The following is a 19,810-nucleotide window of genomic DNA, read 5'->3' on the forward strand; positions in this document are numbered from 1 at the left end:
ATGCATAATGCGCTGTTTGATCTGTGGTGTTGTGGAAAAAAACACATGTAGCATGATTATTGTTTTATAGATTCCTTAAAATTCGCCCGGAATAAGTCCAGTGCAGGATGCAGACCACCAGAGTCAGTGGCGTCAGAGCGAAGGGACGGCGCCGTTGAGAAGGTTGTTTTACTGGAGAGTCAGAATGGGAGACACCGTGCAGGCGTGCACTGCTGTACTGCTGCATGGAGTTTCACACGATGCGTCCAGAGCATTGAGTGACGCAAGATAAGGCGTAAGTATGCATTGTCATTTCTTGTTTACTCATCACTTCCTCGGGCTAACATGGTACTGGGTAGACTACCAATGGCAGTATAGGGAGCTGTGTAGTTGAATAAATTAATGCTGAGCTGAGCATGTTTCTCCATCGGCATCATTTCAAATTGAAAATGTTCAATTGCCATGTCATTTGGGTAATTGATTGAATGATTGATTGATTGTTTTGCAAACGGCACGATCAAGGACAGTAGGCTGCAGTCACACATTTGGGCTAAAATGATCCTGGGGATATAAAAGATTCACATAATTTATCCAATGTAAAATATTCCATAAAACATATATTTATTAAACATATTTTTCAAGACTCACTTGTGGAAAAAGAACATTGAATGTCAAATAGTCTAGTCCCTGATTATAATACGACCCTGTTTTTTAGGGTTAAGTAATGTAGGCCTGCCCTTAAGTAATGTAGGTCTTATGTATATACATGATTAAAACATGCTTGAACATTCGAAAATTAAGGACTAATAATTGCTATTGCTACAAAACCTTGATATCCAATAATTTTGGGCATAAACAAGAAGTTGAAGCCAAGGATACATTTTTTGTCGGTCTAATGATGTACCTGCGTGTTCAAATCATGAATACTTCACATTACTTAAGTTAAGATAACCTTTAAAATATTTTATATTTTTGAATGAATAGCCAGTCTTACATAGTGCAAAATACACTACAGATATTTGTTTTTCTCAAGTGTTCCGGAAGTAGCCTATACTGTACATTACAAAAAGCATACTTTCAAATTGCCTAGACTCCTATAAACCAACAAGTCAACCAAGGAATATAGTAGCCTACTGTATTGTTCTTATGTCTGAGTAATGGGTATGAGCAATTGACAAATCATCAATACAGAGGCATGAAGATCCAGTTATACTGTAGTTTGACGTACTGCCACTAGACAGTGCTATAAGCCCTCCAACTATTGAGCATTGCCTCCAGGCTCCAGAATGTAATATAATCCTGAACAGCGAGCTGATGGGTTTGCCAACTGGTTGTGGTTTATTAAAATAAACACATTTACATCACATGAAACCATTGATTAATTACCATCTATGTATACTAATAACCAGAAAGCCTATTGCATTCCTAAACGACTCCATATTAATCAACGCTTGTTTGTAATATTGTGTTGTAGCCTACATCTTAAGATGTGTTTGACAGGGATGTACTGTAGGGTTAAGAGGTTATAGATAAAATAGGGTGAGAAACAAAGAACAGATGCGTGCTGTAGGAATGTGACACAGATGGAATGTGTGGGCGATGAAGACCTAAACAGAGAACACGGGCAGGGAGGATATAGCAGCCTATATCTCTGACTTTTATATAGGGTTGTTGACATATTGGAGGCATCATGGTGTGTTGGTGTCTAGAATGTTGAGATAAATACTCAGTGCCAAGGATCATACCTGATACCCACTATCTTATTTCTTCAATGCACACTTTCTCGCTCACTGTGTGTGTGTGTGTGTGTGTGTGTGTGTGTGTGTGTGTGTGTGTGTGTGTGTGTGTGTGTGTGTGTGTGTGTGTGTGTGTGTGTGTGTGTGTGTGTGTGTGTGTGTGTGTGTGTGTGTGTGTGTGTGTGTGTGCGTGTGCGTGTGCGTGTGCGTGTGCGTGTGCGTGTGCGTGTGCGTGTGCGTGTGCGTGTGCGTGTGCGTGTGCGTGTGCGTGTGCGTGTGCGTGTGCGTGTGCGTGTGCGTGTGCGTGTGCGTGTGCGTGTGCGTGTGCGCGTGTGTGCGTGTGTGCGTGTGTGCGTGCGTGCGTGCGTGCGCAAGAGAGAGAGGGAGTCTGTTTTGCAAGAGAGAAAAGTCACATTTTGACCCCACCCATATATAATTCCTCTATGATTCATCATTCCATTGAATCATTGTTGATCCTGAAAGCCATTTTAGTAAAACCACAAGAATTGGGAAAACCAACCAAGGGATATTATCATTCTTTCCATGGGCAATAAGCACATTATACTGTATAAATGCAGAGACTACTTAATTACAATGATATATTTCGGCAGGTCACCAATTTCACCGTAACACTGCCATGCTGGAGTGAGCGAGTGTGAGTGAGCGAGTGGCCGAGGTTTTGGGTATTGGAATTTGGCTTTTGTGTGTTTAGTCCTGATCAGCATTTGTCTTGGTTTAGCATTTTTTTTGAGGGGCACTATCCCCCCCCTATATATGCACAGCTGTGTGTGTGTGTGTGATGATTTGATTGGCTGATATACAATGATGTATGAAGAGCGCCCCTTGTTGAGTTAAATCTCATAAGTGGAGCATAAACTCATAAATGGAGCATGAATCTCAGACAACTACATCTCCCAGAGTGCAGCAGCAAGATGGCTGCTCGTTTGGCTGAGCTGGAACACCTGATAAGGTGGAGTGAGCAGTCAAACAATCTATACACCACAAACAAGAAGCAAGATCTACTCAGGATGTTCCAAGTCCAAAGACGCCAATGGTCGGTGAAATATTTTGTCTTATTTGTTTACTTATTTGTAAATACTGCTTAATGTGTTTAAAATCTGGCTTTAATGGGCTAAATGTATTTAGTAACTGCTATAATTTGGATTGAAGAAGGACCACATTGCAGTATCTCATGTTATGTTTGGAAGCATTCATTTATGTTTCAAAAGTATAACTTTACAAAATAAGACTAAGTTAGAAATTATTTACTTTAAGAATTTAAAATGTGAACAGTTCATGGTTCATATGATGAAGGTTTAAAATGTCTGTTTAGAATAGAGCTGATCTACAAGCTCTAGGATCAGCTATTTATCTAATTTCTTTATTCCAAGTGCTTAGATGGTTAATTTGATATATTTAATTAAAATGGTTTTCTTAAATTGACTTTGCTAAATTAGTTTAAAAGTCCTTTAAATGAGGCATTTGAATTGCTTAAAATGCATTTGCTTGTTTAAATTACTTGATTGCTTAAAAACAAGATGCTTAAAAATAACTTATTAATTGGAAAAGTGTTTGAAAAGAGTTATCATTTGTTGTTTGACATTGTTGTTAATCCTTTGTTTCTGTGTTTAAAGGTTTTCAACCTAACCCATACAAAACCAACCAAATCAACAAGTGAAGCCAACTGCACATCATGCAAAAGTTTGGAAAATAAAAGTTGTTTGAGTTGGAAAATCTTGGAGTTGATTCCTTTAATGTCATTTGGAGTGGAAAGAGAGTTTGACTTGACAGTTGAAAACCAAGTGCTAGCAGTGGAAGACGAGGATCAAACTGCTTCGACCCAATACTGCTGACACATAAGGAAAAGATGGCTGAAGATATGGCGGAGAAGGTCAAAGAACTAAAGAAGGAGAGGACCACAGCAAAACGCCGCTTCACCAAACAGGCCAACCACATTGCCAGGGGAGCAGACGCCATGCTGCGATCCGAGCTGATGGACGAGTTCAGCACACTCTCACTCTGTTATAGAGCTGTGCTTGAGGCTAATGATGATTTCAGGTTTGGGCTTGAGGATGAAGTCAAACCTGATGAAGAGGAAGGGCTTGACGAGAAGCAAGAGGACGACCTCAAACATACTTCAAAAGAAGCCGAAACAAAGATGGCAGAGATCAAAGACATTGTGCAGCTAATCCTGTGGTCCAAATATGGAAAACATGAGCTGGAAACGGCTATTGATGGAACTGAGAAAGTAAGTGAAGCAGCAGGAGCTGTGCCAGTGACGAGTGAATCTTTAGAGTGCTATGAACAGCACCTAACGCTCTCAGAAGAAATGGGAGACAAGGCCATCTCTATAATGTCTACGTGGGACCAATGGATACCTGTCGAATCCAGTGATGGACTGAATGCGAGGCTCAAGGGCCTAGGAGCCGCCCTTCTCAGGCTGAAGATGAGGAAACCTCAGTTTGCATTTGCACGCAGCCTGAGGATTGCTGAGCAAGACACAGGAGTTGCACCACGCCATCCGACGACACCGTTGGTGAGGATAAAGCCAACCACCCTACCTACCTTCTCTGGAAATAAAAGAGAATATCACCGATGGAGGAAGGATTGGGAAAGCCTGCAAAGGCAGGGAGAGCCATCCGGATCCCCTGAAGTGAAAAAGATCCAGCTTTTAGATAGCGTGGAGGAGAAAATCTCCAAAGAACTTAGACTTTCTACCTACACTACAGCCAAAGACATTTTCAGAGTCTTAGAGAACAGGCATGGAAATAAATCAAGTATCACTGTCGAAATCCTTGAAGAGCTCGACAGGATACCATATGTAAAAGGAAACCAGCCAAGAAAGGTCATCGACCTTATACAAACTGTGGAGAAGGCTCTGTCAGATCTCACTGAACTGGGCAACTCTGGGGCCATAAACAACCCACTTGTGATCAAATCAATCGAAAGCAAGTTACCTGACTTTATCAAGAGAGACTGGTTGATGTTCATGGTAGATCCCAGCAGCAATGTCACAGCAGAGAACCATTTTGACATGCTCTTGAAATATTTGAAGAACCAGGAAGACGTACTGGAGAGGCTTGATCAACTAAGGATTGTGGAGAAGACGGACAAGCCAGATCGCCCCGACAAAAAGAATGAAAGAAAGTTTGCCTCGACAAAGAACACAAAGATACAAGAGCTTGACGGATGTGTTGTCTGTGGCGACAGTGGACATAACCACAAACTGTTCTTTTGCCGGAAATTCAAGGGACTGAAGCTATCGGAGAAGACGGCTGCCTTGAAGAAGCTGGGAGCATGCAGGAAATGTCTCGGATGCCATGACGGAACTGCATACTGCAGAGAGACATTCCTATGCAGAAATGCAGACTGTAAGAAGGGAGGAAATGCCGCAGACCACCATTATATCCTCTGCCCAAAAGGAGAAGTCAAGCCTCGAGGGGAAGAGGGAAGAAGTGGAAGAGACGGCAACAAAGGCAAACTCACAGAGGAACAAGAGTCGTTCTTGTCTGAACTCTCCTCGGAAATGGCAGATCGAGGCAGAAGGGCTTTCACCAACAAAACAACAGTGGCACTCAAAACCTCAGGCCAGTCTGAACTACTGCGAAGAAATGGTCTCGCCGAGCTTCCTGTCATCATGATGCTGATGAAAGTCACTGCAAACGCTGGTCAGAAAATTGGGACATTGATTGACTTGGCATCAGATACAAACTACATCACCCATAAGGCTGCTGAAAGACTTGGGTTGAGAAGAGAAAAGATAAACTTGATTGTGCATGGGGTTGGAGGAATGGCCATGAAGGTGGACACTCAGAGATACCTCCTCAAAGTTAGAGTGAAGACTCCTAAAGGCACTGAAAGAGCCCACGAACTGGTCTGCTACGGCCTAGATGAAATAGCCAAGGTCCATCAAGTGATTCAACCAGAGAAGTTGAAAAGATTTTTCCCGGAGGTCAAGCTTGAAGAGCTGGAAAGGCCAGAAGAGGTTGAGCTGCTCATAAGCCACCGAGAGGGAAGACTCGCTCCCCAAAGAGTAAAAGTAATTGGAGACCTCGTCTTGTGGGAGAGTCCACTGGGGAAGACGGTGGGCGGAGCACATCCTGATCTGCATGAAGAGGTGGACGTGGAAGCATATGAATCAAGAACGCACTTTGCTCGCTCCATGAGAACAGCAGCAGTCAAATATGAAGAGACATTCACAGTTGCCAGTAACCATGAGTTCCTTGAGTGGTGGCACTGGGACAGCATCGGAGCTGCATGTGAACCAAGATGTGGAGGATGTCGATGTGGAAACTGTCCACCAGGAGGAAAAGAAATGACCCTGGCAGAGGAGAGGGAGTATGAGATCATTAAAGGAGGCCTCACCTACAAAGAGGAGGATGCTCACACCCCATCTCCACACTGGGACGCAAAATATCCTTGGACCGTAGATCCTGTCTCTCTCCCCAACAACAAAAGTGCAGTCCAGGCCTGCTTCTTAAGGATGGAAAAGCAACTGAGCAAAGAACCAGACTGGAAAGTCGCATACACAACCCAGATCCATGAAATGGTCGAACGAAAAGCAGCCTTAAAACTCACCGATGACATCATTGACAAGTGGACTGGACCAGTGTGGTATGTGAGCCACCTGGTGGCGCCAAACCCCCATTCAGTGACAACACCTGTTCGTATTGTATGGAACAGCAGCCAGAAATACAAAGGCGTGAGCATGAATGACATTCTTCTTAAGGGACCAGATGTACTCAACCCTATTCGAGCTGTACTGCTACGGTTCAGAGAAGGTGTGCATGCAGCTCTAGGAGACATAAAGAAGATGTACAACTCTGTGTGGCTGGAGCAGCGTGAGATGCATCTACACAGATTCCTCTGGAGAGACAGCCCAGAAGAGGAGATCAGTGAATATGCAATCACCAGAGTCAACATTGGGGACAAACCTGCTGGTTGCATCGCTCAGTTGGCTATGAGGGAAACTGCGAGCCTGCCCAGCTTTGTTCACTTGGAAGACGAACGCAGAGTCATTGAAAAGGACAGTTATGTGGACGACCTCTTGACCTCCCACAATAACCTGGATCAACTCGACAAAATCACTGCAAAAGTTGAAGAGATTTTGGAAGCTGGAGGATTCTTCCTCAAACCATGGGTCCGGTCTGGGCAAAGTGGGAGGAAAGGAACAGACAAGGAAGTCCTAAAGGAGGAACAAGGGAAAACCTTCATTCTCCCAAATCAAATGAGGGAAGAAGACAACAAAGCCCTGGGCATCGGCTACCAAGTGGACGAAGACAAACTCTACATGTTAACCTCAGTTAACTTTTCCAAAAGAAAGAAGAAGATGAGAGTTGGCAAAGATCTTCTCAAAGAAGAGGTGAGAACCGAAACACCAAACCCACTGACTAGAAGGGCTCTCTTAAGCCAAGTAGCCGGGCTGTACGACCCTATTGGCCTAGTATCACCGGTCAAGCAGAAGGGAGCAATTCTTGTCAGAAAGGCATTCCAAGAGGGAGGAGGTGGGAAGCTGACCCAAGAAACCTGGGACAAACCACTCTCGGAAAGCATCAGAGAAGAAGCCATACAGCTCTTTGAAGAATATGTACAGCTTGGTCAGGTGAAATTCTACAGAAGCCTCACACCAGCTGACTGGAAAGGAAACCCTTGGGGCATCACATTCTCTGATGGAAGTGACAAAACCTTTGGAGCTGTGATGTACTTAAGGTGGGAAACAAGTCATGGCATTGAAGTTCGGTTTGTGGAATCAAAAGCCAAACTGACACCTCTGGATCAAAAGGGAGAAGCTGTAAAAGCTGAGATCTGTGGAGCAGTCTTCGCAGCCAGAATCAGAAAGTATGTGGAAAAGCATGCTCGAATGACCATCGAGAAATGGTTCCATCTGCTGGACAGTCAGACGGTCCTTGGGGCAATCCAGAGAGACAGTTATGGGTACCAAAGCTTCTTTGCCAACAGAGTGGGTGAAATCCAAAAGACTGCACCAGTGCAGGACTGGTGGTGGATCCGTGGAGATCTGAACATAGCTGACGTCATTACAAGAGGAGGCACTCCTGAAGATTTAAGAGAGGATTCCACCTGGCAAAATGGACCAGATTTCCTGAAGTGGCCAGTGGAGGAGTGGCCCATTAAATCAGCTGGAGAGGTAGCTGCCCAGGCCAGGGAGAGCGTAAACACACTCCAAAGGAAGGCATTTTCAGCTGCAATCACACGAGCTCAAGCTAAAATCAGTCCGCAGGCAGACGACACTCTGACCACACAGGAATGTCAAGAGGAAATACCAACTCTTCTAAGAAAGAAGCCCACTGGCTGGGTCAAAGATCTTGTGGAAATAAAAAGATTCAGCAACCTATCCAAACTTGTTAGAGTCGTCGCCTGGGTCTGTCGAGCTGTCAAGCAGTGGCTAGAGAGGAAGTGCCAGGTGCCAGGGCAGTCAAAGTGGGAGGCATCACCCAATCAAGCTGGGCTGACTGTAAAGGAACTTGACAATGCATCTAAAGACCTTTTCCTCGCTGCTCAAGAAGCTATAGCCTTCCCAGAGACGACTCTAAGCAGATTGGCAGTGTACAAAGACGTGAACTCTGGACTCCTAGTTTGTGGAGGCAGAATCCAGATGTTCAACGAAGTGAAGACTGCAGTGCCAATTTTACCATTTGAATCGTGGGTGTCCACATTGCTGGCACAAGAATCCCACAAAGCAAACCATGAGGGAGTAGCAGGAACCCTTCTTCGCATGAGGAAAAAGGCGTGGGTGATAAAAGGCCGGAGACTTGCCAAGAGGGTGGTTGACAGCTGTGTTGTTTGCAGAAAGAACAATGTAAAACAGTGTCAACAAATCATGGCTGACCTGCCTCCAGAGCGAACAGGCCCAGCTGCACCCTTTGAATTCACCACCATGGACCTGTTCGGCCCCTATGAAGTGAAGGATGAGGTCAAGAAGAGAACCAGACTCAAAGTATGGGGAATCGTCTTCTGCTGCATGGCTTCCCGAGCCATGCACACTGAAGTGGTGAGTGACCAGTCATCCGAAGGATTCCTGCTCGCCTATCAAAGGTTCACTTCGCTGAGAGGACACCCCAGGAAACTCTGGTCAGACCCTGGCTCTAACTTTGTGGGAGCCAAGCCTGCTCTGGAAGAACTTTACAAATTCCTTGACCAACTGAATAGGTCTGAACTTGAAGAAAAAGCTGCCAAACATGGCACAGAATGGTCGTGGAAGATCCACCCCGCAGACTCTCCCCACAGGAACGGTGCAGCAGAGGCAGCTGTCAGAATAGTGAAGCGGGCCTTAAGCAACCTTGGTGGAGAAGGTGTTTTCACATGGGGAGAATTCCAAACGTTTCTCTTCATGGCAGCCAACCTTGCTAATGAGAGACCCATCGATGCAAGAACTCAAAGCAGGGAAGACTGCATAGAGTACATCACTCCAAACTCTCTGCTTTTAGGACGAGCCCATCCTAAAGGTGACCCTGGAGACTTTCAGTTTGATGGCTACCCATACAAAAGACTTCAGAATATTCAGGCAGAAGTCAGCAAGTTCTGGAAGAAATGGAGCCAAATGGCCGGTCCTAATTTGTTCATAAGGAACAAATGGCACACCAAAGAGAGAAATGTTGCTGTTGGAGATGTGGTCTGGTTGGCTGACCAAAATGCCCTGAGAGGACAGTACAAGCTGGCTAGAGTAGTCAGTGTCAACGCTGACAGCAAAGGCATCGTAAGAGATGTGCTTGTGAGGACCTTTCCCAGCTATCCTGTTCCCATCACAAAAGCAAACGACAAAGGAAAGCCCACAAAATCAAACCGTGAAAAAACCAAAATCCCGGCCACAATTCTGCATCGAGATGTCAGACGGCTGGTCATTCTACTTCCTACTGAAGAACAACAGAGGTGTGAAGGACTTGAGTGACCTCTCTGTGGTTAAGAACCCAGGAGCTCAAGTGGGAGGTGTTGAGTTAAATCTCATAAGTGGAGCATAAACTCATAAATGGAGCATGAATCTCAGACAACTACATCTCCCAGAGTGCAGCAGCAAGATGGCTGCTCGTTTGGCTGAGCTGGAACACCTGATAAGGTGGAGTGAGCAGTCAAACAATCTATACACCACAAACAAGAAGCAAGATCTACTCAGGATGTTCCAAGTCCAAAGACGCCAATGGTCGGTGAAATATTTTGTCTTATTTGTTTACTTATTTGTAAATACTGCTTAATGTGTTTAAAATCTGGCTTTAATGGGCTAAATGTATTTAGTAACTGCTATAATTTGGATTGAAGAAGGACCACATTGCAGTATCTCATGTTATGTTTGGAAGCATTCATTTATGTTTCAAAAGTATAACTTTACAAAATAAGACTAAGTTAGAAATTATTTACTTTAAGAATTTAAAATGTGAACAGTTCATGGTTCATATGATGAAGGTTTAAAATGTCTGTTTAGAATAGAGCTGATCTACAAGCTCTAGGATCAGCTATTTATCTAATTTCTTTATTCCAAGTGCTTAGATGGTTAATTTGATATATTTAATTAAAATGGTTTTCTTAAATTGACTTTGCTAAATTAGTTTAAAAGTCCTTTAAATGAGGCATTTGAATTGCTTAAAATGCATTTGCTTGTTTAAATTACTTGATTGCTTAAAAACAAGATGCTTAAAAATAACTTATTAATTGGAAAAGTGTTTGAAAAGAGTTATCATTTGTTGTTTGACATTGTTGTTAATCCTTTGTTTCTGTGTTTAAAGGTTTTCAACCTAACCCATACAAAACCAACCAAATCAACAAGTGAAGCCAACTGCACATCATGCAAAAGTTTGGAAAATAAAAGTTGTTTGAGTTGGAAAATCTTGGAGTTGATTCCTTTAATGTCATTTGGAGTGGAAAGAGAGTTTGACTTGACACCCCTCACTTCACTATGTTTCACCAGTTTCAATTGAAACTGGTCTCCACCCTCGGAGGGGCCTCCGAGCTCCGACTGACTGTCAGGCGTCAGTCAACCCCCCCGCCACCCATGGCCCTCTCTCTCTCTCTCTCACTCACTCGCTGCCTTGCTCTCTCCCACGATGTTAAGTTACACCTACAGATATATCCTGTTAATAACCTGGGTAAAGTGTGCGGCATTGGGAGGTAAAGGGGAGACACTTTATTGTGAAGGGACGACAGGATGAGGAGAGGCGTTGTTGCTTCGTAATTGTCGAGAGTAATGGCTGCGTGCGACTTTGAACAGTCAAAACTATTTCTCTCAATACGCCTGTATCAACAGAATAATTATGTCATAGGTACATATGGGGGGCCTGATGTTTGGTCTTGAAACGTGCGTCCAGATTCCCTATAGGCCGCCACCTAGAGCAGGACCAGAAGGAATCTTGTACACTACAGGATATGCATAGCAATTGACAATATGGAACAGTTCATGCTAAAACTGAACTTAAGGAAATGATCACAACGGAAGATGGTGAACACCAGGAAAGAGCAAGGAAGGAAGGACGGCTCAAAGAAAGGGAACTGGAAAACAAAGATAGGAAGACTGGATTGGAAGAAGAAAAAAAACGTAACTGGAAAAAACAAGATGATGAAGCGTTTTTGTTCAGTGAAGGGTGATGGTATGCCCATCTTGATTCCCTTAGATAGAGGGTATGCACGGGAGTCGGGGACATCATCATCATCAAACCAGGAAGTTATGCAGGAAGGCCAACCGAGTGGCAAAAAACTACTTTCTGGCCTTGACAGCCCATGCATCCACACAGAAAAGTCATATCCGATTGCATTAAACGACGTTAAACAATGTTAAACTCACTTTACATGTTGCTTTGCCACTCGATGTGCCATTCACTTTAAGCATGCGCATACCCCATACCCTCTATTCGGTTTAGTGTGACATGTCACATTGGTGTCTGGTCCGATACTGATCAAAATCTTCGAGAATCTGACCTAGACCACAGAAAATGTCTTGACCAGGATTTTTGAGAAAAAAGTGCAACATTTTCTAATACATTTCTTTACATGTTTAACACATTAATGGAGCTGTATTTTATGTAACTGTTTTAATCTGAGGATTTGCTATTTTTAGTGGTTAATAATTGGGGGGGGGGGGGGGTGATAGCAAAGTATGTGTCCAGGCAGGGCAGACGAAAACAAATGTGTTTGCAGAGAATTACGCGTAATGGGAGAGACCCGGGTCCAACACAGCTTGGTTTTCATGTGGAAGAGGGTTAAGGGTTACGTGACCCTGGGGTTTCCATCAAGGAACCTCAGTGGATACGGTCGGACGGAAGCAGTAGTATGGCATGAATGGCGCTTATTAATACGAAAGGGAGCTAACACTGCCAGGTAAACAATCACAAACCTTCAAGCTGCAACAATGGAAAGCTTTCTGTATCTAGCTGTACGCACTATGACATTCCACAAAGGCACAAATTGTCCCTCCTCAGATGTTCCAGTATGAACCAACTTTGAAATGTCTATTTTTAATGATGTCGAAATGCGACAGCATGACATCTATACTGATGTAAACTTCCGGACTTGTGGTGATCTGTGTGTCTGGTGTGATTGGCAACCGCCGCAGACTTAAACTGCTCAATGGTGTGGTTCTCTTTAACCTTCTCTTGTATCTAGATCAGATTGCTGTTCAGTGCAATGGAATGCGGTAAAGGAATGCTTGGGGAAGTGTAATTAGAAGCTATAGAGAAGGTGAAGGGACGTGAAGTAATGAAATGAAATTAGCATAGAGCATACCAGTTATAGTGGGAGTAAAAGTGGCAATTCACAGGACTCCAAAATGTTGTTTTGATTGACACCAACTGACACCTGTCAAAAGCTTATTATCGTACTTTCAGATATTGTATCATGTCTATTCATCAAAATTATTTCATAGACTTGTGCTTACTGACTGCATATTGACCGTACTATAGCTGGTGGAGAGAGTGAACACCACATGCCGTGGGTATAAAATGAGACTGGGTGGAGATTTATTATTCTCCCTGTTCTGGGCACAAGCACGTAGGAGGGCGAGGGGGAGAACGAGAGGGGGAGGAGACTCTCCCCATCTGGGTAACATTATTCAGATTCCTTGGATATATGTGATGATATTGGCAAGGCATTTTGAGAGCAAAGAGCAGGAGAGGGAGAGTCTCTAGAGTGAGGTATTATAGTCGAGGAATATTATCAGAATAATGTCAAATCTGGAAATACGTTTCTTACCATGAATTTCCTTCACCAATGTGTTTGTGAAGGTGTCTACTGAAGCACTGAGTAATCTAGAAGAGATCTAGATTTAGACACTAAACTCCTCCAAACTGAATCTAGATGGATTTTTTTATTTACAGTCTGTCAATCCAGGTGGCTTGAATGAAGATCTCTCCCTCCAGTGCTACCTAAAAGTGATTTTCCAAAAGTGATTGTATAAGTCTGTCAACATGTGATGTATGCAATATTCTTGTTTGCTATATAACTGTGTGATTTTGTATATCTATTCTGTAATGTCCACGCTCCACCATCTGGTGATGTCATCAATTAGTAATTAGCAATTATCAGCACCTGAGCTGTATTGTTTTGGAGCTCTTTAAGAGCAAGTTCTTTGTCTGTGAAAATCATATAGCACCGACGATTCGACGAAGGTCTTAGGACGGAAACGTTTGCTTTTTAATTGCACTTTTAATTGCACTTTTTAATTGCAGCCTCAGTCTAAGGAGTTTTATTTCAATTTTTTATACGGTGAGCGAGTCTTTTTCTGTCAAAGTTCCCCTAGAGGTGTCTACTAACATATAAACGGACATATGACCGAATTTATCCCAAGGAGTGGCTATGACCGAATTTAGGAGTGTTTTTCGTGCAAAACTAATGCTTGGAATGGGTTCAGAATCATGAAAACCCCCTAGTTTGACACGTCGCATGCTACTTAACTTAAAGGTAGAACACTTTGCCATATATTTCAGCAGCTGTCAAAACTTCCCCTAGGGTGGTTGACTAGTAGAAACCAATGTGGGATATGTTAGTAGACACCTTTACAAACACATTGGTGAAGACAATTCTTGGTAAGAAATGTATTCCCAGATTTGATCAATATCCTCTGACTATTACTCAAGGAGCAAGAGTAACTTTGAAGTAGAGGTAACCAGCGGAGGGCACTGCCTTCTCACAGACGCAACGTGACCTTGACCTTAATCCTCTAACACCCGCATTAATTTCTACTTGCAAAAAATAGATTTCAACCTTACTACTACTTTGTACTACTAGCACTGACACTAAAAAAGATGTTAAAAAAAATAAAAAAATAAAGTTTGATGAAAAATTTATAATAATTACCGGTATATAATAATTATATAATAATATAATAAATTAATAATTTACATTTGAGGGATATCTTTCACAATAATGAATAAAACATGTTCTAGACATTCTAATGATCACAAAAAAACATATATTACAATTATTTTACCTACTTTTATTAGGGTAAAGGTCAAAAGTTTTAGGTTAAAAAATGTTCAAAAGTCCAAACATTTTTTATTTGTGTGAATTTCAGCCTCTGTGGGGGGTATTTATATGCAAATATCATGACTAATGGCATTGAATTGGCATTGCAATGAACATCACTGATGACATTTAGGTGAAAAAGGAACAGAAAAAAATAATAATAATTTAGTAATTAATTAAAATAAAATTGTAGCTAAAAAGCAACTCTGGGTGCTAGAGGGTTAAATAAGATGGTTCACCCCCATCGAGAGCAATTACAGTCAGAGTCATTTATACTTTGTCGTACAACTGCATCACTTGCTGATACTGATTTTCAGCTGCTGCTGTGCCTGTAAAGAAGCTGTTAGCTGCTTATCGGCGAGCGAGCAGCATGGTTGAATATGTTCAAATATAAATTAGCCTTAACTGTAGAATAGGATTGAGATCTGCTCTGGTCTCAACAGTACAGTATATATTTTAATTAGTTGTATTTACGAAGCGACGTTAGCACTAACAGAAAGTAACGGGAGGTCTAATCACAGTTTTGCTCCAATTGGAGGTAATTGAATGTCGATTCCTTGCACATCATGTTGGTGCGGCGAAGTGACATGGTAATAATAAAGATTATGAAGAGTTGTTTCAACAGCAGAGACATGCCACGGTTATTCATTCTGTTGGCAAGGCACTTGTGTTAACTCTCATCCAAATATGAATCTGCCTCAGCTTGTGGGAGGGGGGGGGGGGGGGAGAGAAACGGGAGGGACGTCCTCCTCTCTAAGGACGAAGGGAGGAAGCGAAAAGAAGGAATGTACATAGACCATGTGATTTCTGTTTTTCTTTTTTGTATTGCTGATTAACATGATAGCAATTTCAGGCCCAAGTTAGCAAATGTTTCCAAACCATTTTAACTCCCCCCCCCCCCCCCCATTTCTATGGCACTTATTTGTTTTTGCATTCAGCATACTTTCCCTTTAGGCTTTTTTCCCCCTCTCTCTCTCTCTCTCCCTCTCTCTCTTTCTCATGTCCAAGTGTGTGACGTGTGTGTGTGGAGTTGCTACCCTTGTTTCTTGCAGTGATTCAGACAGAAGGAGAGAGAGAGAAAGAGAGAGAGAGAGAGAGCAATGGTGAGAGAGACAATCGTTCATGTGACCTGTCAATGGGACCATAACGTATAAACAAGGAGAGCTCCTGCCTTGCTTGAGTTGGTGCACTTTCTCCACACAGGGACACCAGGCAGACACACACAGAGAGGGAGAGAAAGACACACGACTGAAAGAAGCACAGCACGCGTCAACCAGAGGAGGAGGAAAACACAAGTCGTCTGATTGTGTTGCTCGTGGATAGAGGTTGATGAGGAGATAGCGGCCGAAGAGTCAAGAGGGAACGGCCTGCTCGACTCACCGTACGCCCAGGAGGAAAGGGACAGGATGAGGTACCAAGGCAGGGTAAGATCCTGATCACATACAGTAGATTGGACTGGACTACTGGAGTCTTGTTAGAGTGTAATGTGTATAGTAAAAGTAAGTCTAACTTGCCGTCTAACTTAATGCCACCAATTTGATTTGAAATCTCCATTCATAGTGGCACCACGGATGATAACAGAGTGTGCATAATGTTTTATGCATGTCTTGACTTGAACCTCAATGTGCATATATATATATATATATATATATATATATATATAGGCTTATATGCACGAGGCAAAGCGAGGCGTGGTATTTTTCCACTCACACATCTATCATGGTGGAGAAGAAGAGTCAGATGTGGTGCTGCAGAAAGCTCGTCTGGGGACAGAGTGGTGGACCACGCCTTATAAGGAAGACAAAGTGAATGTAGTCGGTCCAGCGAGGTTAGTCATGGGGCTCAGAGCCAAGCCCCACTGTTAGGTTAGACTCTCGGCCGGTTGCCACTACCTCTCTGTAAACACAACCCCCGTAGGTTCCCTTGTAGTCATCTGCACAGTAAAAACCCTCGGTGTTCATTTAACTCTCTGAATGGACCTGTAAGCACCCATGTGGGTACATGTTTACACTCTTAAATATACTCTGAGTCTGAGGATGTGTCCACGAAAGCTTGTTAATAAAAAGCCTCTCTTTTAGTGAAATACTCTGTACTGTACAAACATGCCCGAACAGTTGAATGACAACAAGGCTGCATGGTTTGCGTACCCTGAGGCTTTTATGTATTACGCACAGTCTTGCAGTCAAGTTAACTACAGCAGGCAGCCTTTATAAAGACTTTTGCTTCCCATTATCCCTGCATTTCTCTGAGAATTATACTCTGTACAAGTGTGCTGAGGCACAATGTTGCCCTTGGGATTTTATGATAACCACATTATTATTACAATATTTACAACAAAACAAAAAGTGATGAATTATATATTACTAAACTCTACACATTTGTGCAGATCTACACATTTGTAGATCTGCTGTTTGTGCTAATTTGTTTTTGGACAATTTGGAAGTATGAAATAGATCAGAGCTTAGGCTTAAACATTTCATTTGGGCATTAATGAATACATAAAAAACGTCTACAGAGTGATAAGAGGGATAGCACATGCTATAGAGGTTATTTTCCACCGATATGACTACAGCCTACAGGTATGCCTCGAGCCCATTGGTGTGTCCTGAAAATGACTGTTCTAGATTTTGTGGAGTAGCCTATGTTGTTTGTGATGATAGTGGGGTTTCTATGGTTTCTAAGCATGTGACGGGCTGCGTGCGTAGTCATTAAATATGAATGTACTGGTGAACGTTCACTACTGTCGTCCAGGAGCGTTCAAGAAGGTTCATAACATGATGAAAATCTAATATTCGCTTGGATGTAAACTTTCATGCAAGTTGAGTTGACACAGATCTCTTGAGTTTGTGCACGAGTAGAGTAGTATGATATCTACTTGGTTTACCGTTCTGCTGTTTTAGTCCTATTCAAATGCTGCCAGCACTACCCATGGCAAAATGTGAATACATTTCGACCACTTATGGTGTTTTGACCCTTCTGGACGGGAACCCCTTTTGTCCAGCCTCAGTCCTAAATGGGTTAATGCCTTATTTCAAATGTGTCAAAACTCATCATGGTACCATTTGTTGTACCACTTGTAGATCTGCTACTTTTGCTATTTTTTAAATATTTATTTTTTCTTTTCTTTTTTATAATTCGGGACACAAAATATTTATTTATTTATTAATAATGTATAAATGGGGACACAATCCTTAAATACTTAAATATACAGCTAACTGAACAGAGCGACTAAAAGGCAAAGGAATCATTTACAGTAGGCTATAACAAGGCAGTGTACATGTGCCTAAGACTTTGACAAGCCTGGTGTGCACATTGTCAAAACAGATCCCGAGTATAAATAGTTTTCTTATGAACTGCAATGATTTACATAAGAAAACTATTTATACTTGGGATCTGTTTTGACAGCTGAGGCATTATACAATAGACCGCACCCGCATTGCACGCACTTGTCGCAGCAATGTAATTATGTGCTAATGGAAACATTGAATGATGTGCCTGTTATTTGCTAATCTACTATAGAGGTTTTGCTTACAGAGTGTGTTCCACTAGGCCTACATGGCGTTAAACGTTCAGAGACAGGCATTGGCGCTACTCCTTTTAATATCTTAACTTGTATAATAAAACCTTTGTTAAAATGCATCCTAAAATAATTTGGGAGTCTATAAGGGTGGTAATGTGGTCTTTTCTCATAGACCCAATTAAACAACTTAATTTTGAACCAACTGTGATGATATACTGCCCTCCCCCCTCCCCTTTTTTTAAACTAAGTGCTAGAATAGAAAGAGTTATCGTAAACCTAATCTATCAAGACAGATTCAGAGCTCTGCAAATTCAAAGGATTTCCCCCCTCCTTTTTTGCTGATAGGTTCCCAGATTTCTGTGCACTCCTAATTGGCTATAGAAAAATCCCACCTGTGTGAAGTGATGGGCGCTCTTATGATTATGCATCATCATACATCTCATCATGAACAACTGAATTTATGTGATTGGTTAGCCGATTTGCTTGTCTACATCTTCCCTTCATTGTCAATGCCATTTAATTTCATATTTGAGTCACATATGACCTAATTTCTCCATTCCTTGTCAATGGCAAATATTGAGACGTGTGCGGACAAAAGCTGTGAGGGGCTAGCGCCCCTCAAAATTAATATAAATCTCAAGACTCAAAAGCTCTGGCATTAGGCTACATTTATGGCACAGGTGCAACACTGAATGCATTGCGCACCGAACAGATGCATTCTGGACCTTCACTCCACCCCGTACCGATCTATTGAGTTGTTAACCTAGCCCCTTAGATAGAACTTTATGTAGACTTGGATAGCATTTTATACAGACTTATAGCATGTTACAGTATGTAGACGGCACTAGAATTGCATTTTATGTAGTCATAGCACTTTATAGTATAGTATAGTATAGTTTATATGTATAGTTTCATTATATATATATTCCACTGTTACGTTCTTAGCTTACGCATGTTTCATGGTAACTACTTTTTATGTATGTGATGTATTGCCATGCTTTTTGTTCCTGCTTATTTGTTCTTAGGAAGTTTTTAAGAAGGTTTTGGGATCCCTCAATGTTTTCTTAGCTGTGATTTGTTCGTAGGTAAGAACAGAATCTATGCACACTGTGGATCACTCTTTGGGTGCCTTTCTTGTTCTTAAGTGCAATCTGAAAACATAAAGGAAAAACAGCGCCCTCTGCATGATGCTCAAAGTTTGGTCTGAGGACCTCAAGTGGTCCTTGAAGAAGTTCCAGGCAGTCCACACAGCAAGATATGGAACATTTTACCACTTTAATCCCATTCTATACTTTGAAAATAGCCAATCTACAAGCTCACAAACTCGTCCCATTACTGCCCATTTTGAGCTTGTAGATCGGCTATTTTCGAAACACTTTGATAAAAATGTTTGAGAACCACTGGTTTGGAGTTTACAACCCGACCCAAACAAACCCATACACACCACATAACCCCCACCCCACCCGACATCACCCCCCCCCCCCAATACACCCCCACCTCATATACCGACAGCCACCACCTCCATTTTCCTGTAAGCTTCCTACCTGCAAGCCCCCCCCCCCCTTCATATCCACCCTCCAGTGCTAAAATGTTTTATATCCACTATACTATCCACTACTTCTGAACATGACATATGGATAATATGCTAATTTCAGCAAATTTACATTGATGTCTGTGGTGAAAGTTGACTATTGTGAGATAAATAATAAAATACATTCATGAATATTGAAAATATGAACATTTCTGTTCACTTCAATACCTCCACAGTACTATTGATTTGTAATGTTTTGGAGTCTGGCGTTCCACTATATTTAGACTTTAGTTTGGATATTCTTGACTTCAATTCATTCACTCGACTTTATTTCTGTGTGTGAGGCCCTGTGATTTATGTGTGCTGCAATCACACACGGGTGTGACTGCAGGCAAGGCCATGGAGTCATGCATAACCGCACCCACCTGGGTCAAACGCAGGTAGGAAAGTGAATTCCCAATGCCTTACATGGGATTGGTGGGGCGGTTCCCTATGGTAATTATAGGATGCTAATTGGGATAGGTGGGGCGTCTACCTATGGTAATTTGAATGAACTGGCACACCCCTTCAAGTTACGAGGAT

General features: G+C 42.3%; 1 protein-coding gene across 5 annotated transcripts in view; it reads left to right on the forward strand.

Moving 5' to 3' along the window:
• Positions 1-218: 218 nt before the first annotated feature.
• LOC308327096 (unconventional myosin-Ic-like) overlaps positions 219-19,810 on the forward strand; it is a 44,425-nt gene continuing 24,833 nt past the window's right edge. For 2 of the 5 annotated variants that reach the window (XM_080780244.1, XM_080780245.1), the window contains exon 1: positions 15,244-15,601. In XM_080780244.1, coding sequence (XP_080636370.1) covers positions 15,584-15,601 — 18 coding nt within the window. In that variant the 5' untranslated portion in view covers positions 15,244-15,583. Of the gene's footprint in view, positions 275-15,242; positions 15,602-19,810 lie in introns of those variants that run through there. The other 3 variants (XM_080780242.1, XM_080780241.1, XM_080780246.1) reach the window with 3 other exon arrangements.

Source organism: Protomyctophum bolini (assembly GCF_963924005.1).
Source record: "Protomyctophum bolini genome assembly, chromosome: 13".
Lineage (NCBI taxonomy): Eukaryota > Metazoa > Chordata > Actinopteri > Myctophiformes > Myctophidae > Protomyctophum > Protomyctophum bolini.